Source organism: Pseudopodoces humilis, chromosome 6 (genome assembly GCF_049639895.1).
Source record: "Pseudopodoces humilis isolate 2021_Gansu_Grassland_sample_001 chromosome 6, ASM4963989v1, whole genome shotgun sequence".
Taxonomy (NCBI): Eukaryota; Metazoa; Chordata; class Aves; order Passeriformes; family Paridae; genus Pseudopodoces; species Pseudopodoces humilis.
In genome coordinates this window covers 56,446,817-56,473,726 of record NC_142205.1, presented here as the reverse complement: position 1 = coordinate 56,473,726, position 26,910 = coordinate 56,446,817, and the positions used below count along the sequence as shown (strand labels likewise).

At 40.4% G+C, this 26,910-nt stretch overlaps 1 protein-coding gene across 1 annotated transcript; it reads right to left on the bottom strand.

Moving 5' to 3' along the window:
- Window positions 1-18,095: 18,095 nt before the first annotated feature.
- LOC148184194 (E3 ubiquitin-protein ligase RNF4-like) lies at window positions 18,096-22,461 on the bottom strand. The gene is made up of 4 exons (XM_088057130.1): window positions 22,340-22,461; window positions 20,247-20,391; window positions 18,665-18,719; window positions 18,096-18,347 (listed from the first exon to the last, which is right to left on the bottom strand). The coding sequence occupies exons 1-4, from the start codon at window positions 22,419-22,421 to the stop codon at window positions 18,198-18,200; spliced, it is 432 nt and encodes a 143-aa protein (XP_087913256.1). The 5' UTR covers window positions 22,422-22,461; the 3' UTR covers window positions 18,096-18,197.
- Window positions 22,462-26,910: the final 4,449 nt, after the last annotated feature.

The window sequence follows — 26,910 nt, the reverse complement described above, 5'->3', positions numbered from 1 at the left end:
AAAGTGTTTTATGAGGATGTGTGCTACTCTTAGATTAAACGTGGTCTTGATCCTATGACAATGTGAGTGTTCCAGCCTTGATCCCAAGTAACAGTTAACATTAGAAGCATGAAGAGTTTCCGTGGGTTAGAGGTACGAGTCTCATATTGAATGTTCTGTTTCTTTGATGGAAAAGTGTTTATCCAGAAAGATGCTTTGGAGAGAAATTTTTTATTCAGTATGATTCAGTTTGATCAGTCATTTTTGTAGGGGAGGTGATCTTTGATGCTTTATTTGGTTATTTGCACTGCCACAGAAGTATTCCTGGGGAGCGATTGAATTTTAAAGGGGAGCAAAAGGCAGCCTGTAACGTTTGCTTCCCAGGTTCCACTGCCCACAAAACAGCATCACTCCGTGGGGAAGTAGGAGGTTCTAGCATTCCTTGGGATGTGTGGGAAATGGCGTGTGTGTTTATATGGCCGTGGTTTCACCTTACACAGGGACCACCAGGTTTTAATGACACACTTGGCCACAGGAGGCTCAAGCCACTGACCACTGTGTTTATTCCAATGAGCCAGCCCGCTGGCACTGGGAAATCTTTTACCCCAGTTTACACCACGACATAAAAATAAAACAACACATTTCTTGTCTATAGTCACATTTTCCAATATTGGCACTGGAGATTCCTAGGGAAGGCTTTTTTTTTTAAAACATTTTTTTTCCCCCATGTGCTACCTGTTAATGGCAAATATAATGGAGGGTGTTTTCTCAGAAGGACGTAGGACAGCATGAGTGTGCAAAAAATGAATTTAGGCAGCACATCTTTAAAGAAAATTCTAGAGTGTGGGGTGAAAACAGTCCAGCTCCCCATGATGTCCTGTTTCTAATGAATGCTTTGTTCCACATCAGATTCTTGCTTTTCAAAGTAAATAAGGCTGGATGCTGAAATTCTCTTCAGAAACCTCATGTTTGTTAGTACTGTTTGAGGGGTAGGGAATGGGAGCAAAACTTTTAATCAAATGAATTATTAATTTTACAGTATTCTCCATTATTTTTTTTCCAAATCCATTCTTAAAATAACTAGGAAGAGAGAGGAAAGTCAGATGACCCAGCAATTTCAGGCAGATTCTTCTCTTTACAAAGAATATATGTCCACTGGTGTTGATGAATAATGAAAGGATGTTACCTATTGATGCATTGATGCAATACTGATGACTGACAAAATTGTGACGTAAAGGGGGGATTAGATGGAGGTAAATTATGTAGGGCTAGTAATGAAATGAATGAAAGTGTCATTAAAGTGGTGTAGAAAATGTTCTTATGGGATTGGTTTAGGTCTGGATATGTCTTGTACTAGAATTATAAAGTTTAATCTGTTCTTGATTAAGTCAACTAACTGAAATATCTAGTTGGAGGTATATGTATATTTGTTATTGAAGTCAACCCTGAAAACTTGTTGTGGGATTGGTGAAAGCCTGGTTGTCTTTGGTTTGGACCTTTTAACCATGCTTACCACAAGCTACCTAAAATATAAAGAGCCTCCTTTTTACTCAGGCCTTTTCTGATGTTGAAAAATACGGACTGTTTGGCAGGGTGACATTATGTAAGTGCCCTCATTCTCTCCTATATTGTGGAGAAATGGCAAGATTCATTTAAATGCTTCACAGACTGTTATTCATAATTACTTGTTTTGAAAGGTTTGAAAGGTTTTCCTTTCCAGTGTCTGGTTGTTTTACACATTTCCACAGTGGTGAGGCTTTAGTTTTTATAGTGTGTTATCGAATTTGCTTCTCTTTGCTATCATTCTTCCTCACTCGTGTTTTGATCACTAAGAATACATTCTGCCTACATACTGCATGTATTTGTTTTCCCTTTCTCAGTATATCACCAACAATGGTTGAAATATGGGCTGCACAAAAAAACATAGAAGCATTCACTGAAGTTCTTCTACTGACAAGAAACTTCTTTATTTTTGCCTTTAACACCTCTTTCCTATCTGCTATTCTGCCATGCTTGAAAAATGAGAGAGCTTAGGAGGTCTGCACCTTCACTTTGAAGCACAAATTAAATACATGAATTATTGGGCAATCTCCAATTCCACTAATTGCATTTAATAATGAGATATTTCTTGAGAAGTGCAGTGAGGATTAAATACCTTTGGTATATTGAGCTTGTAAAGTATAAAGGCCCTAATTCAACACTATTTAAGCATGTGAATAGCTCCAAGCACATCTGCTTTACTTCCATAGGAATCAATGGAATTTAGCCATGTGCCTAAAGTTAAACCTGTACTAAATCACTTCTCTGAGTACAAACAAACTGTAATTTAAAACTTATAAAAGCTATCTCTTCTCCCGAGTTCTACAGAGAAATTTCTAATCAGACTGAAGATAAGAAGCTCTCTTTTTTAGAAGTAATGTTCCATTTTCTTTTCAAAATAGCTTTAGTTTATTTTGATCAATATACTAACTTTAATGCCCATGCTTTCTCATAGGAAATGTCTTCTATCTATTATAAAAAATTCCTAACTATTTGAAAAGCAGTAGAGTGAGTCATAAAGCTTGTCCAAAACCATCACAGATTATCATTTGTGTGCAAGGAAGTATTTCATATTATACTAAAAAAAAATTATCAAAGAGAGATTGTCAGAAAAGTGCCTTCTAGTGATTCATACTCAGGGAGACTGGCATTTAAGTAAGATATTCTACAAAATAAGTAATCTGATCAATGGTTAAATAAAAATGCAAATCTGTCATTTTTATTAGATCCTGCTCTTCTGTCCAAAAAGACTTTGAGACATGAATCGTTAATCAATGGTATCAATGATATTCAGTATGTACTCAATTCTTTAAATATTTGTATTTCATGAATAGTTGTCATGCAGAACTCTGGACAATTACTCAGAAGAAATAACAGCAATACCTGGCAGACTGATGGCAGTAGGATTCAATAAAGAGTCTTGCAAGATCAGTGCTATTGTCGGAAACTTGTTTTGGTGAAAGCAAAGGTGGGAAATTTTATAAGGGAGACAGTCAAGTCTAATAGAAATTTCTCCAAGTGAGCTACACCCTGCCTTTCTATATAGCAACAGTAATTTTACCAAGAACAGGCAAAATCTTCTAAGCTTCATTCCACTATCTAGGAAGTATAAAGATTTGGTCAGCAGCTGGAATATATGATCTCCCAGGACTTTGCAGGCTTCAATAAATGCCTACAAGTAGTAGAAATTTCTGCAACAGCAAACACAGCATTTCTTTCCTCCAGATGTTAGTCCATCCCAACAAAATGGGAAATCTGGAAATGATCAATCTTCTTTGTGAGAACTCTAGTAAACACATAGCAGCTTCATTTCCAGATGGTGAAATCCACGTGCATCAGGCTTTCCACCAAGCACTCAGATTCACCTGAATGAGGCTCTGTGTGTGCTCACTCTGTTGCTTTCCTGCTCCTGCACACATCCCCCCTTCCCTTCTGTGTCTGTTCAGAGGAGGTCTTACTTGCAGTCAGCCATACCCAAAAAGTGAACTCATTGACAGTCATCTTGTCTCGTGTTTTACCTGTAATATTATGCACATGATGAATTATGGCCTAACCAGCTAGCTCTGTTGTGTAACTCAGTCAATGACATCTAATTCTAGGAGTAATTCTTAACACCAAAATCACATTGTCCCTCCTACTTTTTCCAGTCATTAATTCTTAAACATCTGCAGTGGTTATCTGCACTATATATATGTATATATATGTGTGTGTGTATATATATATATATGTGTGTGTATATGTATATATGTATATATATACCTGCAACATATAGACTAACCAAGGAGGACAGGAATAGTGGATTACGGATTTGCTCTTCTTCGGCACAGCCCCAAAAATCCATGAGGACATCTCCATAAGGGAAATATGACAGAAGTGGAGAAAGCAAAGGGGATTCAGAACCACTTCTAAAAAGGATGTTCTACCTTTTATCTATGCTCTGAAAGTTGACTACATTAGATAATGGTGTTTAATTAGAAACTAAATTAAGTAGCATTTAAGTAGTATGTTTTAAATATCATCTGAAGACTACTACCAGTAACAACACTGATTTAAAATTCTTTGTTTGTGTTTACTATTACTTAGTTTAATATCTTTCAAAAAATCAATTGCATTTTAATGTACTTTTTAATTCCTGCTGTGTGATGTAAACTGCCCAGTGAGATTCTTCCTGCCCAACAGAGTTTTCTTTCTATACAGACAAGCTTCAAAGAGCAGAGAAAGTATCATTATCCCCATTTTGCAGCTAGGAAAACCTGAATTCAAACATGTGAAAGCTCTGTCTAGAATGAGAAAATGGGATGAGCTTAGCAGGTTCATTAGCTAGCACATTTTAATAAAACATGGTTTTAGTCATCTTTTGATGACCAGAATGTACAGCTTACTTTAAAAACAATCTGTGATACTGTGGTCTGTGATATAGTTACTATTTTGTGAGAAGTGGTTTCTATTCTTATATTCTTCTGTTTTTCTTAGAGCTGCTGTTTACTATCCCTGCAGTATGGGTGTTTTCAGCTAGTACTGACATATTTGTCTGTATTGTTAATTATAAGTAATACTGATTTTTGCAGCTGAGATTTTTGTAAGAGCATATATTCTGTGTCTACATTTGAACTACAATCCTTTTGATCAGTAGGAATATGCTAGAAAAATTATGAAAATTATAGCACAGCTGCTCAATTTAGTATAGTATGTTTAATTTACTAAAGAGGTGATCAATATACAACAAGAATACCAAATTAAATGGATTTTCCTGAAACTTTTATTGCGCTGGTTAGAGGAGTTTAACAGATGCACTTATTATTTGGGAATCTATTATACTCAAGAGGGTATTGAGAGATGAACAGTGAAAAAATTCTGAAGCACCTGAGCAACTTAAAAATCATGTGTAACCTTGGTTCTTTAGTGCAACAGAAAGACTTGGGTCTTGGTTTCTGTTGGTTTATAAGGAATCCTCTGGTCATAAATGGTCATGATTGTTTTAAAATAGAGACTCTAAAGAAGGATTTACTAATGACTCCCAGAAGAAGAAGAAGACACTAAATTGCAGTTGTGATTTTTTTTTCCAGATTAGAATTCTTCTGACACATAACTGTTCACAACTTCCTGGGAATGTTTCTTGTCCTCTTGGTTAAGGAGTTGTCTTCTTCCAAATGTAGTTTTGATGAAAACTCTTAACTTGAGTTGAAATAACTCTTCAAATAGCCATACCCAAATCTGTGAAGTATTTTGGATGTGACTGTCAAGGGCTTTCATTTCTCTGTGTTGAACAGAAAGCCAGTGAACAGAGAAGCATACTGGGTGAGGTTTCGGATATGTTTTTATTATCTTCTAGCACAGCAGTTTCAGTGACAATAGCTGAGATCAGTGCCTGAGAATTTTGCCCTCTCCCCAGCGCATATTCACTTCAGAACAGCCCTGAAGATCCAGTAACAAAAAAAAGGGGATCATGTAATGTAGAAAGGAGAAATTGGGAATTTAAGGACTTTTCTAAGGCCATAAACAAGCAATGGAAGATATTCTATCCCTCACAGAGGTGATTTTCCAACAGAAAAGTTTAAATCCGTCACTGGGCAGCCAACAGAGAAATTTCTAATACCGGACATTTTTCATCTACATCCATTTTTCAGACTAACACATGATGAAATCATTAGTCCCTGTGGATCAATGGGTATATTGCCAGTGATTTAAGTGGAACCAAGATTTCTATCTAGAACTGTTAGTCTTGTCCCAGCTTTAAAAATAGGACTGTCTGCTTTAACAAAAAATTGGGTTCCTTACTCAGACATTCTCCTTTCCTTCCTGCACAATAAGACAAATAATTGATTGATTTTTACAGAAGAGGTAGCTGCAGCCAGCCAAGGTAACTCCATTTTTAATGCCTGAAGCCTCTTGGTAAACCAACCTCAATCAAAAAGTTGCAGTCATGAAGGATCAATGCAACAGTAAGGTTACACTTTCACTAGTAGGTTATTTTCTTCTTGGTGGAACACAACAGTAGGTCTGTGGTAAGGGGGGAGTTTGTTGTTTTTTGGTTTTTTTAAGTAAAAAATATAACAAGTCAATAATATCATAAAATAAGTAATGCTTTTCTTCAATATGTCTGTCAAGTGAAATGAGTGATATTTTACCGGCAGTTTAGATGAGTAACTACTAGGACAGGATCAGTGTCTTGTGCTTTAAAAATAAACTTCTTTGCTCTGAGTCAACATCTGTTTTGCCTTGGCCTTCATTTAGCAGCAGGAGACCATTATCCTGTGATGACTTTCTATTCCACTGACATCTCATCTGGTGCACCGATATTCTCAGTATTTTACTCCCCTGCTGTGCCCCTTCCCCTCAGCCACACACACACAAACACTCTTTATCTCAGCCTGTAGAATGCTGTGTTCTGCTGTTTCCATGAATAGTAGATTGCACATAATGTAATCCATCAGTTGCTTCTACCACTAAGGAAAAGTGCGTCCTTCCAATTAACTTCTTACATCCCAATAACACCAGCAACAGAGTTGGATAGGTGCCTAAAATCAGGATCATTTATCTAAACTGCCCTGACATTCAGAATCTAAGGTGGGGGACTCGACCATCTGAGAAGGCAATCTTGCAAAAGTTCTGGCCTTTCAGATCTGGTCTAGTTATTGCTAGGTTTAGGAAAATTGGAAATAATTATGAAATAAACGAGCTGAATTTTTAGAAAGACTTTGCTTGTTTTGGTTTTGGGGTAAATATTTGGAATCAAACTGGTTTCCCCAGACTTATATGAGATAAATTATTATTCAGAGTGACTAAATCTGTTAAGTTTATTGGTTTGGGACAGTTTATTCCTAATGCTACATCCTTTACTGTAAGATTTTTGGGAACATCATAGCGAAAATTTCTTTGCTTGATGCAGCAGGGTTTTTTTCTCCAGAAAGGAAAAGAGAAGAACATAAAACCAAAATGTAGCAATGCTTGTATTGGAGCACTCCAGAGGTCTATTTAACCCAAGATGTCAACAAGAAGATGGTAAGGGTTTTGTGATTCTACAGCTTTCCTGCTTTTACAATGGTGCAAGGACTAGATGAACCCTGGGGCCAGGGCAGGGAGGGAAATTGCTGTTATGGTTTGCAGAGCTTCTGGAAGCACTCAGTGCCTAATGGGGTGAGAAGTTTCCTCCTCCTGTGTCTTTTTCCCTGTCTCCTACACAGTCATGCATGTCCACACATGCACTAAGGTAATGGAGGACCATTATGTGATGGGAGCATGGGCATGCTTTTCTTTAAGATAGTTTTTAGGATACACCCAGAAAGCCCTCTGGATGAGTCAATCAAATTCATCCCATTTTCCTGTATGTCCTTTTGAAGTGCCTGCATTGAGTACCAAAGCCAAAACCTATCCTTCAGCATTATTATTTTAAATCTAAGTAGGACTAAAAAAGGATGTGTTATATGATGGGTTTACAGGCATGGTCTGAACCTGTCACCAGCAGCAAATTACATCTCTCACATTAAAATATAACCTCCTCAGTACTGTTTATTATACCTGAGTGTAAGCTGATTGTGATGGACCATGATTGTCAACTGATGCAAGGAAGAAAGACAAAGATGGCTTTGTTCAGTTTTCTTTTTTTCCGTGAGAAGTTTAAGCTAATGTGTCTGTATGTGGCCAACTGAAAACCTCCTCCACTTACTTTTCTCAATGTGAAAGTATAATCTGTGCATTTTCTTTTCTATCTTACTGTCTTTGAGGAATGACTGTGGGAACTTGCAAGATAAAGCTGCTATTGCTGCCTACTGCTTCAGATTATGTAGTGCACACTGCAGAACCACTCTGTGTATTTTTCTTGTTCATGGGTTGTTTCACTGCCTCATGCCTAAACATCTAGAATGAACTGGCATTCAAGGTTAGTAACTTATTCTAGTTGGTTAACCTACAAGTCTTTACAGTAATTTGGACTAGTTTCCTTTGAAACAGCATTTTCATAGTTCAGTTTTTTTACTGTATTGTAGATTCCTACTTTTCATCTATTGCCAGTTGTAGTTGATGCTTTTGCAAAGGCAATTAAGATGGGAAAGGGGGAGAAGAGTACAGACTTTCTCACAAATGTGTCCTGGATTTGTTTGAAATGTTTTCAGAAATGGTATTTTCATCTCTTACTTGAGTAACTTGTAGTTCAGGATGTTTGAGGTGATGTCATGGTGCATATTTTGCCACATTAAGTGGCCACATCAGGAGGAAGATCACCCTATATCATCCCCTTTTATGTTTCACCTTGGGAGGATAAAACACACCTAAGTGTACATGGTATCTCTTGAGATGCAGGAAAAGCTGTTGAAAAGTGCTGATTTGTGTTTGAAGACAACTCAAACAATTGAATCAAAGACAATGTTAGAACTCCATGTGGAATGCCCTAATTTTTAAATAATTTAGAGAACATCCCAATCAATGTATTATTTCTGTTAGTTCTCACTTCTTTACCATGAGAAGAAAACAGAGTTATGTGACAGTGGGAAAAGGATATTCATATTTCGGACTATTTCCATATCGTCTTGCAGTTCATTGCTGTGTTGAAAAACACATTTTCTAAGCTTAACCTACATGTTTCAGGGAGATGAGCTCCTTGAATTCAGCTTGGGATGAGGTTCTAACATTTACTGCTCAGTCATCTGATTCATAGGGCTCCCAGCTTTGCACCTCTAAAGGAGTTTTCCATACAAATACAGTTTCAAGCATTGCTAAAGTATATATGGCAAGTATTTGATTCAGAACACAGCAAAGAATTGCCCATGAGTAGATCTAATGTGTTTGAGAAGCAGCTTTCTGCCCTCAAATATTTATGTGTTAGCATATTTCATTAAGTACGTGAGTTTATACTGTTCTTAAAAAAAAGTAAGATTTAATATAACTTTTGATATATTCATTATCCGCAGACTTGTCTAATTTTTCCCTTTCTTGAATTTCCTGAGAATGTAGTTATTTCTAATTAAATAATGTTGCTTTTTAAAGAGCAGGACATCTTCAAAAACTCCATCAAGCTCTTTTTCTATAAACTTGGGACAATCAGTGCAGAAAATGTTAAAAACGCCAAATCTGTGAATCTTTAATTTTAAAATATGTCTGCATAGAAAAGGTATACTTATGGACCACACAGTTCAAGGAATCAGGCCAGTAAGGTTCAGGGTCCCATAGCCATAGGATGCCGTGTCAGATGTGTTGCAATAGCTCCATTAATGCCTTTCACCTTGATTTTGAGAATGAGGCAAACCTTGCCAAGGCAATACTCATTATACCCATTATTGTTCTTTGAATGCTCCAATGAGGCTACATTGCTCTCCCAAGAGGTAGTAAGCCTTCAAGTGTGGAAGGTGAGAAAGTCATCAATATTCACAAACTTGCAGTCTTTCCTGATGTGCTTTATAAACAGAGTCACTGCATCTTACCTGTTATATAACTGTAACCTCCACAAACTTTAAAGGTATTATTAAAGGTATTATTGTGTGTTTAGTTCTATGTAATAGTCTCAAGAACACTAATGGAGACATTTTCTTCTCTCTGCAAATGCAAGTAATTTTCATTATTTAGAGTGTGAATGGTGAGGTAAACCAAATACCACCTAAAGTACTTTGTGGTTTTATTCAAATGGCTGTTTGTAAATACTTCTTGCAAAGGGTTTCTTTACCCTGTATTTGCTCAGCATTAATCCTTGAAAAAAAAAATCTTGTGTGGTCAATGAAGACATTCAGTAGAAAATTGATCTGCTGAAGTACTTCTCTCAGAATGAAATTTGCTTATATGACATGCTTCTTTAAAGTCTTTTTTCTTAAAAGCATACAAACCTCATATGTCATCTATTCATATAACTTGTCTGCTATCTTCCTTGCTCTTAGTTATCTGCCTCATTCCTTTTCTCTGCCCATTTTTGCCTTCATGTTTTTTTCCATGCTGCTGGCTGAACACAGGATATCAGCTAATTCATGTGCTGTTGCTGCGCCTTAGCTCAGCTGACTATGTAACATGCATCAAAAAATGAATTTTCCCAGTATTTTCCAGTGCAGATTCTTTTCCAGTGTTGACAGTATGCTAAAGGATGTGTGTAAGCAACAGCTCTGCTGGGACATTTAATGTCCTGTCTGGCTACAGCTCTGTCACACACACAGACACACGCACGCACGGCCAGCAATCACTCACAGAAGTTTTAGTCTTCTTCAGCAGTCGTCCTTTGATGCTTCTGGAATGCAAAGGATTCATTTCTAGTCCACACAAGATATATTGCAGAGTATATAGATGTACGGAAATCGGAGCTTAGCTGTTTTTTGGGACTGCCAAAGTTTCACTGTAAACACAACTTCAAACAGAGCTGCTTTCTCTAGACTTAGGTTTATCCTGAAATTCGCAGCCTGTTTTCATTGTGAGTGTGCTTGTGGGAAAAGCCTGTTACACTGTAGATAATTTGCATGGCTGCCCAGAAATCACTGTTGTACAGCTTCGTACAAGAAGGTTGTTTGGCCAACACAGGCTGTTCTCTCTGGATTTTATTTGAATATGTTGGCACTGGAATGGAACCTGGAAGGTAAACTTGATGGTTGGTGTTATAAAGGCCTGTTCCTGCTTTTGCTGAGGTTGCAACTGAGTAACTGTAGTAGTCCATAAACTATTGAAATTTTTAGCAGTTCCAGCTCCTGGAACCCTGTGTTTGCTACCCTGAAAGTTCTTCCCAGTATAGGAAGAGCAGCATTCTTCCAGAACCTGGGCTGCCATGTTGTTAGCTTGAAGACACCTGGATTTGTGGAAGTCCTGCCTCTATCACTCGTCATCACAAATCTTTGCTTAGAACACCCTTCTCTGACCTAAATTTCTCTCTTGTTTGTCACACTGTGTTTTTCATTGAGACTCAGGTGAAAACAATCAACAACTTGAATTATTGGACTTTTCGCACAACGGGTAGACACAGGCGGCAGGCTGAAGATGGTTTTGGATTGATATGCCAAATACACCTGAATTCCAGGGAGCTCAATCTTCTTCTGATTCATTAACAGCCATCATTAATCTTGATAGGACCTCTTAATGGACATAGTAATACTTGAATTTTGTCCAATCCTATTACTCAGATAGCTGCCTACAGTCAGACAGTACTGTGTTATCCTAGAATTAACAGATAAATCTTCTCCATGTGCTAATGCCTAAGTAGCTGGAGTTTTAACAGAACAGTTAATGTGACAAGTCTTATGATGTTAATTGGGGCAGAAAATGAAATATTTCTACTTGGTAGAAAAGAACAAATATCCCAACTTAAGATGCAGACAAATTTCTGAACTTGCCAGCAACTTAGAAAGTAATGTATATGGTCATCTTTACTGTTGTGTGTGTCCAAGCTTGCTCTGTGCAAGTTGTCAAAACTATTTTTCTCAGCATAGTTTTTAAAGAGGGCAAAATAATAATTACAAAGAAAGATTTTGCCTCACACAGTATTAATTTATCTGAGCAGCTTACACATACATTGGATGATCTGTTGTTCTTCTAAAAAGAATCTGTGGTTCTAAAAATGATCCTTCTTGCTCAACCATGGATTTGAATTCCTTGCCCAAATATGCATGTGAATGTCAGAACCTAACGTGCATTCATGTAGCATGTAGTTTTCTGTTGATGAGCAGTGATGACTCCACAGTAAAAATCCATATATAACATTTTTTAATATACATGTGCATTTGTAAAGCTTTTTAAACTATGAATTCTTTTAAATGAAACAAGAAAACATTTTGCTTTTAAGCTAAGTAATCTTCAGAACTGGAGGTGCTGATAGAGTAATTATGTTTATTCTTCCAGTTTCACAATTTCTGTCTTATAAACATTGTTTTGCATTATTGGGCTCCACATTTCCCCTTCTCATCTGATGTTTTACAAATATTTTTCTAATTGCTTGAGACAGTGTGGTCCAATAAAATTACATCGACTTTCTGCTGAACTTGTTTGTCTGATCCGCTGCCAAAAGTTGTAGGCAGCTAGGCAGAACGGTTGGTCTCGCTTTCTTTCACTCCCCCTCCTCTAAGGCAGTGCTTTCAGTCAGCCCTCTACCCTTAAAAGAACATGCCTGTGAAGACTTAGGGTTGTGAACTATCCATTTTACACTTCTAAGCCACTCAAACGCTTCAGCAAGGCACTACATCCTAGCAGATTTTCAGGACTGAAACAGAATCTCTTTCTCTCTCTGTGGATTGTTATGTGATGATGTTAATAGAGATAAATCATACCTTACATTTTAAAGCAGAAGTACTTGTTTTGGCTCTGTGCCCATTCATACTTCAGCATAGCAACTATGTCAGCCTCTATTCAGTATTTCTTCATCTGATAAAGGACAAATTGTCCAGAAAGTGAGGTACTGTACTGCTTTATCACCCTGAGAGCCCACATAAAGAAGGTACAAGGGGATATAATAGCTGACATACATAGCTGTAAAGCATTCTGTATTTTTACAGTGACAGGGATACTCAGAGGAGAAGTGCAATCCTGTGGTTCTGAGTGTCTGAAAGAGCTAGCAGAACAATGAACTATTATTCTTGAGTCTTGATAACTGAGTGCCTTACAATGAGGGATGAATTGTAACTAGCTGTGAACTGAAAATAGACCCTTCCCTTTCATTGTCACGAACATGTTGCTGTTTATGATCAGTTTGGCAGACACTTTCTTCATGACATTATATCTCCTGGTTTTTTTGCTCTCATATAATGAGTCTGTAATTTCTTTCTTTACATTATATAGATTTGTTGGGTTTTGCTTTTAAAAAGACAGCATGCACATCACATGCCTCATTTCAGGTGCATTTTTGAGCGTTTGCTTATCTTGTGCCACATTTTGTGTGATAGAACATGATCAGGTCTGAGATCCCTTAAAATAACTGCCTGCTTGATATTTGGAATACTTTTTTTAAGTACCTTGAGGCAGAGAAACAAAGCAAATAGCGCTGGTTTGCCACAGTGGAACAGAGATGGTATGTGATCAGTTAGCTGCAGCCCTCAGATAAACACAGACAGACAAGCTAGCAAGCATCAACAGAAACCACATTATTGTCCCACTTAGATTTTTGGCCTCATGTTTGTTAAGTGATCTCTAGAGTCTGAAAAGCAAAACAAAAATTTTCAAGTAGGGAGAGCTGAGTTTGAACATTACTTGATATTAAGCATCTATGGTTCTTTTAATCTTCAGCATCAGCCATTTTTTTAACTGTCTTTCTCTCCACTTAGTTAATAAATACTTGGGCTGTATAATGGATGGTATTTATCAGTGCAACCTCATTTAATTTTTTAAGAGCTGCATAAAGCATAAACATAATATCTCTGGCTTGGGCAAATTACTTGACATCCTTAATAACATAAGAATAGCTAATAGTAATTTCAGAGAGAGTTTGTTGAAGCCTCCAGATGTCAGGGGCTATGGAAGTGTAAAGTATTATTACAGATGTTTCTCATAATAATAATACATCTGATAGCAGGGCAGAAAAAGGAATTAAGGGCCAAGTACTTCAGTCATTAACTGAGCTGAACTCCCACTAAGGTCTATGTGAGTTTTGCTCAAATAAGGATTACAGAATTCAAATGTAAGTAATTATTTCCAACATGGAATGATTTATACTGCTTTTCCAGCCTTGTCTTTCTAGAATCTTGAGAACAGAGTCAGAGTATATTGACTCACTGTACACAGAAGGAAAGCTTGCCAGTGCAGGGCTTGGTAGCCTGAGGAAAGTTTGACTCAGCCGTCAAAGAAAAGCCGTAGATACACAAAATCAAGCGGGGTGACTTATGTCTGCAGAGCAACCAGAAGTGTGCCTGCGGCAAAAGGAGTGATACCCACAGCCCCTCTGGGTTCCAGAGAAACCCTGTGTTGGAATCCTGGCTGCTGCATTGACAGTGCTGCTCACAAGGTGCCGCAGCATGGGTTCAGCTGTCCTGAAACACACCCCAAAAAACCGATGGGGAGGGAAGCTGCCGTGCCAGTTGATGGAAGGATTTTCACTGAGAGCTTTCTTTTTAGGCTGTGAGCTCTAGGTTGTTTGTTTGGGCTTTTTAAAAGCTGTTTATGAAATAAGTAGCTTTAAATAGCCTGTGTGCTTGTGGGAAACCACTGCCAGTAACTTTTTGTTGCAAAGAGAAGGTACTGTAGCAGTGCTAAACACATTCAGGTGCAGTTTGGTCCTACAGTATGGACGGCTCTGACCTTGTTCAAATGATGTGCCTGAAATTCTGATAAAATGCAGATGTTTAGAATTGGCCCGAAACTCTTAAAATACGATTAGGTACGTATTCACCGTACAACTTGTAGGTGTGCCTTCTTTCTCGAGCAATCAAATCCTGCAAAATCCCTTTTTTTCTTCTACTACACAAGTAGAAAGCTGCTGTGTATGTGGTACACAAGTCTTCTGAAACACTGGTGTGCAAGATGATAGGTGGAATATTATTTTTGGCAACCCTGAACTTTTTGAAGGCCTCCATATTGCTCCACATCTGTGTCTGGGACACAGAATTGTAGTTGTTTAGTGCTGGTATATCTGTTTATACACATGGAGAATAAAAAGAGGACTGGCATAAACAAAATGTCATATACATTCAAATTTTGATTACAATAAAATAATCATTCTGACATCATCACAAAAACCGAGTGCCAAAAATAGTAATCTGCCAGCTCATGAAGGGCAAGCCTCAGATTTCTGTGGTTTGGTTCATTTAAGCACTAAGAAATTTAAGCATGTTCACAAAACGTCTCATCTCAAAACTTCAGATAGAGGCTCTGTTCCTACCTCTTCACCAAGCTGTAGAGGCTTAAATCATTGTGTTCCTTTCTGTCCCCCTGCAGCTCCAGCTCAGGTATCCTGTGCAGGATACATCTTGTTTAACTGGACATCAGCAGTATAAGACCACTATAAGAACTAGTCATTAAACTTCCTAAAATCAGTAAAAGAAAACGGGGCATTTTGTAACCCTGATTCATCAAGCCTGTGTAGCCTTGGAATGAGGTATCTCATGCCTTACTAGTGCAAATTTTTCGCCTCAGGCTTAGGAGGGATGCTTGAACTGTCCCACATGTGACAGTTTAGGTCCCACTCATCTGCTGTCTGTCTTTCAATACTTTCAGATTCAGCAGCCCAATAGCTGAGTTTCTCTCAATTTTGCCTTGGAATTATTAGTGTTATTGGGGTGATGATCAGCAACAGTCAAGCAATTTGAATTTTAACGTTACTGCTGGAATATTTTATTTTCCTAATGTTATAATACATATTTAATGACATCTTGAATTTTTATTCTTTTCTACTCCATGGCCTATATAATTCAGTATAAAAAAATAAATTGCCTAGCATTGTGATATTGTGGGTTTTGATAGATATTTAAATAAATATATTGTTTTGTATATTCAGATATTTATTATAGCAGATATTGATATGCTTTACTATTTAAATAGATGAAGACTTTTGCCTGATCAACTAGAAGACATTTTTGCCCAAATAGTGGGATTTGCACAAACACCTCCACTGTTAGGAGGTAATATACTCAAAAACAAGGCAGCAGAGACTCAAAAATTTACTGGAATAGTGATGCAAGTTGGGAGATTCTTAATGATCAAAGCTTGATAATACTTTGAAGTACTTTGAAGCAAGATGCAATTCCCCAATAATGTTATGATATAAATCAGATGACAAAACCAAAGAGATGTACTTGGTTGTTTCATGAGCAGTGCTGAAAGAAGCTGTCATTAGTTCTGGAATGGCAAAATTACCCAGAACACACAATCCGAGCAGAACTTGCTGTGTCTGAATTACTTCATGGATTTTGCTAAATTAACTCGACATTGTAAATGTGAAATGTGAAGTTGGAATATAGATAGCTGTGATGTTTGATAATATTTGTGAAAAGAACTGGTGGTATTTAGGGAAGGTTTGATATGGGAGAGCAGAGCTAGTGCTCTCCACTGAAGAAACATCTGGAAATTTCAGCTACTTTCATGAGAAATTCTGGCAACCCTAAAGTAAACACCAATCATAAGTATAATAGAAAACTCATTGGAAATTTTGGTTCCTCAGCTCCCAGCAGCTGAAGAATCATAATTTGTCAGAGAGCTATATGGAGTCAAGAATGAGGATTTCTAATTGTAGATCTTGAGTGATCTAACATATTTGTAGAATATTTTCATTTTACTAATTTTCAGATTATTTTCATGTTTCAAATGCTCATGCTGAAAGGTAGCTTGTGTCTTGTAAAGAAGAATACTCCTAAAATGAAAACTTCCAGGAAAATGAAATTTTCTTGAAAGAAGATGGTAGACCATGTATAGAAATTTGGATGACCAAATCATTTACAATCATTACAAGAAAGAAAACATCTTTTATAAAAACATTTTTAAACAGGTTTTGTTTAAAAACTGCACAATACATTAATTCAATTTTGTATAATCATATGAAGTACCTGTAAGGTAGGTAGTTTAGCTAGATGCTGTTTTCCTATGTGAGAGAAATGGCCTCAGAATTCTTAGAATATTTAAGAATAAGTGACTTTTTTGGAGAATTATTATTTTCAAAAGTATAAATTGGATTTTCAGTGAAATAGTCTTGCAAAGAGTTTTTTGAAGGCTATGTTTCGGATTTTAACATTTTACCAATAATTTGAGGAGAGCAGCTCACATAGAAAATCTGAAGCCTTCTCTGAAACTTTTCTCCCTGCCCTAAAACAGTGCTGTTTTTAACCCAGATAGTTATTTTGCCTGTTTGTAAATGTCTGTTGACACTTTCTCTTCCTTTTTGACTTCCAAATGCAGAATGTTGGGTAACTGTGTCATCTCTCAGATTGCTAGGATCTTCATACTTTGTTTCCCACTGTAAATAACCTTTGCTACAAGAACATGCCACTCTTAGAGATTTTTGTGCATATCAGAAAATGTTCTCAGAGCAGTATTCACTGAATCTTTGGGAAGGTTTGCAAGCATTTTATAGACTAATCGAATGAAGTCCTTTTTCTTCTTCTGCTCCCTGGCAAAGGAAGGGACCACCTTTCAGTGAGATGTAACTGTTTTTTATATTTGGTGCAATGAAATTAAGATTAGATTCCAGACAAAACTGTTTTACTCAACAGAAATAAAACTGTGATGATTATATACAGAGAAGTCTGTGTTTGTAACTTGACTGGAAATCAGCCTAAAGCTTTGAGTCTTCTTCAACTGGCACTTGAAAACTGTGTATAGCTGAAATTAAATAAGAAAATGAAAGTATTTTATTATATTTTTGTGTTTTATTGTACCTCTATTGCTCACACTGTTAGCGTTCAGGAACACACATAATCATGGAATGATTATATGAAGGTGCTTTATTGAAGAGCTCTGGCTGTCAGGGGTACACATACCCAAATCTGACCTGACTTGGTTTGGAGTTTTTATATGTTTTTATACTCTATCTTTCTATAACTTACATATTAATTCTTAAACTTACATTCTTCTATTGTATGCATTGTTCTTACCCAAGCATGGATTGCTCGTGATCCCCTCTCAACCCCCTAACATTGTTTCTCATGTTCTTTAAACAATAATCAAATCTAACAATTGTATCATTTATCATCTATTGATTACACAAGTGCAGTTTCCCATGATCTTTAGCAAGCACAAGGCCTAACATTTCTCAGGGCCTACTTTTCCCAGGCCTTGCCAAGCCTAACTTTCTTTCTAAGTCCCCAAAGTTTCTGTGATTTTAAAACCTTTTACTATCAATGACATTTGCACCTAAACATCCACCAGATTGTGGCCTGAGAAGTACAAGGCCTTGCATCCCAAGCAGTACCCGTTTCTTTTCCTTGTACAACACACACTTTATTTGCCACAATTATTATTCAATTATTATTCAATTCTTATTTATTGGCCACAAGAACTACAAAGCCCATGGCTTTAGCACATTTCCCCCAAATCAGTGGCTACGGTGTGATGAGAAGAACGAGCTCCTGACTGCTCAAACCAAGAGCCTTATTTCCACCTGTTAAACAACATCTCTGTCTATCAGCACAGGCCAACACAGAAGAGCAGACAGACTAGATTTAAATCAATCAAAACTTTATTTATAACTGAACGCAGAAAAAATGAAACTATGTACAGAAAAAAACTATATACATAAAGAAGCAAGCCTCTACACCGCCTGTTCTTCAAGGTCCACCTGAGACTGTCCTGAGCAGCAGAAGCACTCATAAATAAATTGGAAAGTACAGCCCTGGATCGAGTTGCACGCCGCACATTGGGCACATGCCGGTAGTCTCCAGGGCAGCAGGGAGGCACGCGCTGCAGAACACGTGGCCACACACAGTTGTCACAAGCTGTCGTCCATTTTGCATAATCTGGAAGAAAGAAAACAACAACCACATGTATTGGGAGGAAAGAATTGGAGTTTGCTGCTCTATTGGCAGCAGGCAAATGAGACTTGAGAGCATCTGGAATCGGTTAGAACCCAGGAGGGACCCACAGATCTGCCAGTGCCATCCTGGCAAGGGCTCCTCCCTCTACATTCACCAGCAAGAAGGGATTTGTGGAGCTTCCCAGCAAGGGCTGTGCTTCCAGCCAGCTGCCCACATCAGCCAGCTGACTTGTGCAACTCCCCTTTTGGCTTCTTCCTTCTCCCACAAAGCACAAAGGATGACAAGAGGTGCATCCTTACCTCTGAGTAATAGTCCATGCAAATTGGACAGCTAATAACAACTCCTGGCTCTGCACTAGAGGGAACAGAAGCAGAAAGAACATGCAGCTGTTAATATCACCACACTTCAATGGTTATTGATACCTAAAATCTCAGCTCATCATGCAAGTGCACTGACTAGCCGTGGCCCATTTCCTTTGAAGAAGCCTGCTGTCTTTAACTCTCTCTTTCCTGCATTTAATGAGGATTTGGGCTCTCCCTGCCTCGAGGGAAAGAGCATCCTGGTTTTCACTAAGAGAAAGGTGCAATCAGTCACCCTGCTCTGGGATTTGAAGTAAGAGCAGTCTATAGCGCTGGCCAGTTGGTGTTTGGAAACTTGGACTTGCAGCAGTGGGTCATCAGGAACAGCTTTGGAACGACAGCATCCAGCTGTCCTCTGGGAACTATTCAGCCAGGAATATTCATTGCAGGAGCCAGTTCTAACGCTACAGAGTAACATGGCTCTGGCAAGATCCAGCCCCAGGAAGGAGCCTTTGGTCAATGTTGAATGCTGCAGCACTGAGTTCTTTCAGAGCAGTTCCATTCTGGAACAGAGTACTGAAGGGACAAAGTATTCCTTTTCTATATGAACCAAGTGGTGGGATTTGTTCACCTACAGAGGGAACAACTAAAACTTAAACATGTCCAAATTCACTGGCAAAAGGCATTATGCTTAAGAAGAGTGAAAGCCCTTGAGGTGGCATGTTTAAGACCTGACACCTAAAAGTTCCATACTCAGTTTCTCTCCTACATTGCCTTTCCCAAAGGCTCAAAGCACACCAGCTTTAATAAAACCTATGCCTTTCCCTTTCACGCCCAAAAAACCACTTTAGAAAACCTTCCATCATAATTCTCATGTGCTTTGTCCTCCCTAGTGACACAGACACCTGGTTTAATCTAATCAGCCTAATGCATTGCCTCTTTCTTATTCTGCTGGAACGCTCCTAGAGCAGGACTTTGCTGTTTCTCTGCAGAATGGGGATCTTACTGTGCAGGCAGCCAACTTGAGCTGCAAGATCTCCATGCCAGAAGCAAAGAAATCAGGGCTTGCGACATCCAGCACTGGCCATAAAAGCAGGACCTCCACAGCTGCCTGTGTGCAAGTGTACCTTGGGAAGAATGGCTCCAGCTGCAGGAGAAAGGGAGCCAGCTGGCAGCATTCCAGCAGGGAATTTCTGCTGGAATTTGCCCAGCTGCTGCCTGCTGGCCCCATGATGCCAAGCCTCATTGCTAGCAATGGAAGTATTTCCATATCTAAGATGGCTACTAGAACTTGTCAGAAAAAGCAAATGCAATCCTGAGCTATGGGCTTTGACCGATGCCCTTCCTTGCCATAGCCCCACTCTCATCCCTAAGGTTCTGTGGCATCTGCCTTGAGCTGCCTTTTTCTCCCAAAATGCAAATGGTATCATTTGATCATCATGCAACACAGGAGAAGTATGGAAATGCATAGAGTAGGGAAGGCTTCAGAGATAAAGCAGGCATAGCTGTATAACTTAGTCCTACAGAGAAAAGAAACAAAAGTACAAAATTCCATGTTTGGTAGGGCATGAGCCATACATACACTGAACTTTCAGTATCCTCCTCTGGTCCATGTTCTGCAGGGGCTGCATCAGCCACAGGTGCGTCATTAGCTCCTGTGCCATCAGCAGAGCCATCCACCTGTTCCTGGCTGTTCAGTGCAGCATTTCTCTGTTCTTCTCCATGCACTGTAAATGAATTTTCAGAAGTTAGATCGGTTATTCCCCCTCTCTCCTTGGAGCTGCCCTTCAAATGAATTCTAGAAATAGTCAGTAATGGTTCCTATTTTAAATGGACTCTGTTCATCTGGGTTAAAAACAATCTGAAACAAACTACTTTCCCAAAGAGTAAGGCTGAACCTTTCCAGACATTGGGACTACTTGTGGATGCTAAATGCAAAAAGCAAGTAGGAACACGCAGTCTGTGTGAAACTAAGTGACACAAAGCTTCTCACTCTGGCCTGAGAAAGCATAATGAAAAATCCAAATAGTCCTTGGTAAAGGACAGCAATCTGTGCAGGTGTTGTTTAGAATCCTTGTTGTTTCCTTGCAAGAAACAGTCAAGGGGTGCTGTTCCAATTAAGCAATGATAGTGATGTGTAAGTTTAATGAACAATGAGGGTTTTACCTCTCAGACCTTCTGGAACACGTCTATAAAAGAAGATCTGGAATAATAAACTTGGCTCTCTTGGACAAAGCAACTAAGAGAGTCATATCGTACTTCTGGTTGTTCCTAATACAGTACGACAACTACTCTGTTACAGAGCAACACAAAACATTTCCTTTGTTCTCTCTACACCCAGCTAAGAAGGTGATTCTCAAAGACAGTCCCTGGAAACTACAAAATTACTTGGAGCAGTGTCCCCTTAAAAATTGTCATGTCCCTCCTGAGTTAAGGTAATTTGAAAATGGAGTTCTATGGGATGCAAAATGTAGAACATGTAAAAGATTTCTTAAGGAAGGATGCTCTTTGTATTGATATATTTCATCCTGGTACATTTTCAAGCCAAAGCAACCAGAAGGGAGATTTAATCCATGAAATAGACAGCAACTAACAAACAAGCTCTAAGTGATGCCCATGGGTTAGAAAAACAAATCCCTTGTTGGTAGAATTGCTTTGGTAAGCTTCAGGCCTTGGCATGCTTCAAGGAGCTCAGAGGCAGGGGAAGGTTAAGAAAGCTTCAGGAGAAGGATGCCCACTGAGAGTGGACACAAAGAATGCAGAACTGAGGGGCCAAAAGGACATCCAACCCAAGTCCCAAGATAAGGAAGCCACTAAGAAACCCAACTCTCCTGAAATCAGCTTTGACTGGTAAAAAGTAATTCCTGCAGGGGGAGATTGCGACCACCAACTCAAGGAGCTGCAGCTCAAGAAACTGGCCAGCCCAAAAGAAGAGAGAGACTGAGCAATGCACTGATTGGACTAATTCTAGGGAGAAGTGAGACAATTGGGAACCAAAAGAAGACAGAAGACTAATTAGGAAGATAACAGTGTCACTTGTAACCAATCAATACTAATTTCTTTGTTTGTTCAAATTTGTAAACAATACAAGTTTTGCTAGTGAGCGTGTCTGATAGGTGAAATACCACTGAGCACCCAGACTGAAAGTGCAACACTGAAAGAAACAATCAGTGTCTCTTCCAAGTGTAGAACTATTGACCTGTTGCACCAAACCCAGTAACCAATCCAGTTTTTGTGGGCAACATCTTGACCAAGTTCAAGAGAGATCAATTTGAAATGGCCTGGTCTGTAACAGCCAGAGGGTCAAGAAATGCTGCTTGCTTTTTAACTCTCAGAAAATGCAGGCACCCATGACTTCTGCAGTTCCATTCTCCATGTGATACTAATCAACCACTAATCAATTAAAAGTGTAGGAAGCATCACCAAATTCCAGTTCCTTCTGCATAAGTATTCAGCCTCAACTCTTATGGCAGGGATTTTCCACTGTGACTGATAGAGGCCACCACACACACATTGCATCCATTCTCTAAGACACTGGCTAGCAGCTTGAGCCTGTCCTCTGCCTTTTACTAAAAGCAGTTTCAAGCCCTGCTGCTCCAGGTTCTTGGAAAAGAACAAAAGTCATGATTACATTCTAGATCAAAGTCCATTACCAAGTGTCAAACATCAACTCACCTTCAGGAAACTTCCATTGATGCACATGAGAAGGGAAAGAAAAGAAGATACAATTAGATTGGGTGAGCCCCCTGTGCTGCATGCAAACCTCAGCTCAGAAAGCAGTTCTAGCAGAGGAGTGAGGAAGGCTAGGCTATCACCCTCCCAGTTGGCTTAAGAACATTCAAAGCAGGAGCACAAACAGCTGCTGCCCTGAAAACAACCAAGTGGCTGCTGCTGATTCTGCTCTCATTGATGCAACAGGGTACAAACAGAGGCAGCTTAGGAACCATCTGAAAACCCTCCTCCCTCCTCCCCTGTTCCTGTGCCCTAATTCAATTTGGTCTGGAGCTGTTTCTTTCCCTTGTTCTCCCCAAAACTGGAAAATTCTGCTATTTTAACTCTAAATAACTCATGTTAGATGAAAGAGCTGCTGAAGAAAGGAAACCACAACAGGCATTGGCAATAAAGAACTCTATTAACCAATGCTAGAATTCCAAGGAACACATGGATCTGCCAGTGCCATCGTGGCAAGGGCTTCTCCCTCTATGGACACCAGCAAGGAGGGACTTGCAGGAATGGGCAACTTGGAGCTTCCCAGCAAGGGCTGTGCTTCCAGCCAGCTGCCCGTGGCACCCACCTAAGACAAGTGAGTTGTGCAGCTCCCCCTCTGCCCCTTTCCCTCCCACAAAGCAGGACAAGAACATGTGCATCCTCACTTGGGAGTCCTCATCTGACCAATCTGGAGGATCAAACTCAAATAGCAGCCAATCACTAGAGAGAGGAGAACCAAAAGAACATACAGCCATTTAAATGCACAGCCATTTCTTTCACTGGCCACCAAGGGTTACCAACAAAGAAAATGTTGGTACTCAAAAACATCCCCTATTCTGAATAAGAAACATTCTCCCCCAGAAACACCATCATTGCAAGAATTTTTATGTACTGCAAGCATTTCAGCATGTCAAGCAGTTCTCTTAAATTCAATTGTGGCTTTACAAACAGGGAAGGAAGGTTTCTGCTGGATTTTGCTGGGTTTATTTTAATTCTCCTCCAGGCAGACCACTATATTCCAGGTCTGAAGTATTTGCACAAAGTTCTGCAGAACCCTACGGCTTGGCAAAAACCTCTTTCTACCACATATATGAAATCAGAATTTTAATAGACACTTTCTCTCTCACATACCCATCATCTTCCCTTGGTTCCTCTCCATCGTTCCCTGACAGTGGCTCAGGTGAATTCTCTGAGGCCCTGGAAAGATGTGGCTGCTGCTGGCTCTGCTGCAGGGGTAGAATGGGGTAGAAATGGACACACTTAGGAAGCAGCAGAACTTGACACTTCCTGCTCCCCCGTTTCAGTTTCCTAATTGGATTTGGGCCAGAGCTGTTTCTTTGCCTCTTTCTCCCTCCAACTGGCAAGTTCACCTGTGATAGCCTGAGCACTACTTTTTATAGGAACTGCTACTGAAGAGAAAAAAAACCCTAGACCCAAACCTGGTCTTGAGTTTGGTGTAAGTGGAGCTGGGTCATGCAAAGTGAGTTGAGAAATTGGAGGCCTTTTCTTTGCACAGGTTCAGGAACAACCCTGTCAGGATATAACTGCCGTGCAATGTTTGCTGCATGTGTCTGCTTTGCACAGCAGTAGAGGCATCCCAGATTTGAGCAGACACAGTGCTCTGAGGGGTGGATTAAAGCATATTCTTTCAAAATAGTAGGGTAAAAAGAAAAAATCCCAAATGTGCCCCTTTTAAAGACTTAGGGGAATAAGAAACAGAATTAGTGTGTACCTCAGTCAGCTGCAGTTGCTTTTTACACCTCAGTGAGAGGGGGACCTTAAACTGATGCTGCAGCTAAAACACTTCTTCAAATCAAAGACTTCCTGTGCTCTCTTTTGAATCACTGAAGCAACAACCTCTTTTAGGTTGTTCATCCACTCTCTGCAACCGATTCTCAGGCATGCTGATGTGTTTCTGAGTGTGTTTGGGGTTGACTGGGAACTGTGTCTAAAGTGGTAGATCTGAGCCATCTTTCAACCTTTGAGGCCAGGGGACTAAGTAAGATTGCAGAGGGCAAGAAAATTCCTATGGATGCAACATGGAGAGGAGTGTGCCAGTCACTACTTACCACAGGAGATTCATCGCTGCTGATGGTGATGACTTCAGGCTCTGGAGAATCTCCTGTGAGATCTATGACTTCTTCAGCAGTTGAAAAAGAGAAGGTTAGAAGTGAGGTCAGAGATTGCAGAGGAATGAAATGGGCTGCCACTGTGGAACAGACTGTGCTTGGATTCCCTGTGCCCAAGGTGCCTTTTTTTCAGGAATGTGTCCAACATTTCACTCAAGCTTTGCCCTCAGCAGTCCAGAGGGAGCATTGTCCTCTGTGCATTGCCTCATGTGTCCTGGTGAGCATTGCCCTGTCCCCTGAAGGGACAAAACAAGAGGAAGAGCACCTGAGCTCCTCACAAGTTCTGTTGGATGACAACAGCTTACGGGAGGTACACACCAACAGATCATTCCTCTCCCATAGGGGAATGTTTAGCACACAGGAGAAAAAACCACCAAAACTAGAGGGGATCCTAATTCTACAATACCATGCTGTCCATGCCCCCCTGAAGAATGGGCCCCAGCTAATGGCTAACTTTTCTTCATCTTTGTGCAGCTTGGGAGATGCCAAATTCAGCCTGCCACCTCCACTGTGGCAGCTGCAGTCACTGCCAGCTCGTCAGAGCCCACATTCAGGTGTTTGAGCAGCACTTGGGGCCTTGGCTACACAGCTCATCTCCCACTAGAGGCCAATGGACAGAGTCCAGTAACAAACCAAAACAGCTGTCAGTGGGCTGGTTGTTTAGGGATGCCATCCCAGGTGCTTCCTCAAGCCCAAGGTTCCATTCCTCCCCAGGAAAGGGCCTAGGAAGTGGCAAAAGCACGTGTTCAAATGAACTCCAAGCCTCCAGAAGCAGTTTCTGTTCTTACCAGGCTCTATTGGCTCTGTCTGCAAGGTTCCACCAGCTCTGGAGGGCAGCAGCCTGCTCCGTTTCTGGGCTGGAGTGGAATCCAGCGCCTCTCCAGGGCGCTTTCGCTGACCCTGAGAGAGAACAAAGCCTTAGCATTTTCTGTGGCACTAATATGAACAGGGCACTTGGTTTTTGCCACACCAATGACAGCACACAAGGATACAAAAAACACTCCTGCAAAGGCTGCAATATGCATCCAATGGTGCTATGGGCCATTCCCACCTAAGTGCATCTCCTCAGAGCAAAGACATCAGCCCTGAACTCAAACAAGCTGCCTCACCAAGAAAGAGCCTGTCCCAATGGCTTGAAAATGAGGAGAGCAGTTCCCAGTTCTAGCAGGCTGCTGCTCACACTGTAAGCATTTCTGAACTATTGCTGTGTATACCCACAGAGATTCAAAACCTTCAGTATTCCAGAACATCAAGTTGCATGAAATTTTCAAAGGTTTCCATTCTTGTGCTTTTGCTACAAACTCTTGAAATACTTCCTAGAAGTACCCCATAAAATGTTTCAAGATTCAGATCAGCATTGAGTAGCAATGTACTTACGGAGCTCATGGTGTTTTTTGATCTATAAACACCGGCAAAGGAAATGGGACCAACACCAAAAAAGGAACCTCAGGGATGGGATCAATCCCTTCGGTTCCTTTGGGTAGCCCACTGCAGATTTTTTGGAGTGTCAGAAACCTGCTGTTCCAAACCTATCAGAAAAGTACAGGAGAGATCATCTATTTGGAATGCCAATTTTCTTGAATACCCCCATGCCCCAAGACTCCCATTGCCAAGTCTTCAGTTCCTGTTCAAAGCTAGATGGGAAGTCCGTGACTCTGGCACTTGAGCCCACCTGCAGCCCATGCTGCAGCCCAGACCAGCCCCTCAGCATGATACTCAGCTTTTCAAGAGTTGTCTGCACTCACCTGTACAGTCACTACAGAGTTTGGCTGGCAAATGTCAGCACACGGCTCTCTATTCGTAGCTGGGATGGAGAAGACGGATGCTCCACGTCTGCTGCGCAGCAGAGAATCCGTCAACTGGCTCAAGAAACTCCGTGTCAACAGAACCTTGGGAGCAGGAGTGCCCCTGGCAACTGATGCCAACATTCCATGCCCAGGTAACGGGGCTGCGCTTTGCTCACCCATGGAGTTCCAGAAGGCCATAGAGGCACCGCAGCCATGGCCTGGTTCTGCTGTCACCCGCTCCATCAGGGTGCTCAGGGCCCTGTCCTGCCTGGCCTGGAACCTTGCAGGGACAGGGCATCCACAGCTTCTCTGGGCAGCCTGTTGCACTGGCTCAGCACCCTCCTAGCTCTTGCAAACATCTGATCCCAACCTTCCCCTTCCCCCATGGCTCTCTGCCCCCTCTGGGCACTGGAAGGCCACAGTCAGGCCTCCCCAGCCCCTGCTCCTCTCCCGGCTGCACAGCCCCGGCTCTCCCAGCCTGGCTGCACGGGACAGCTGCCCCAGGCCTCCACACATGCCCAGGGCCGCCTCCAGCCCTGCTCCACAGGCACATCCCGCTCCTGCTGGGCCCAGCTGGACACAGCTCCGCACGCGCGGCCTCACGGGCACAGCTGTGCCTCCC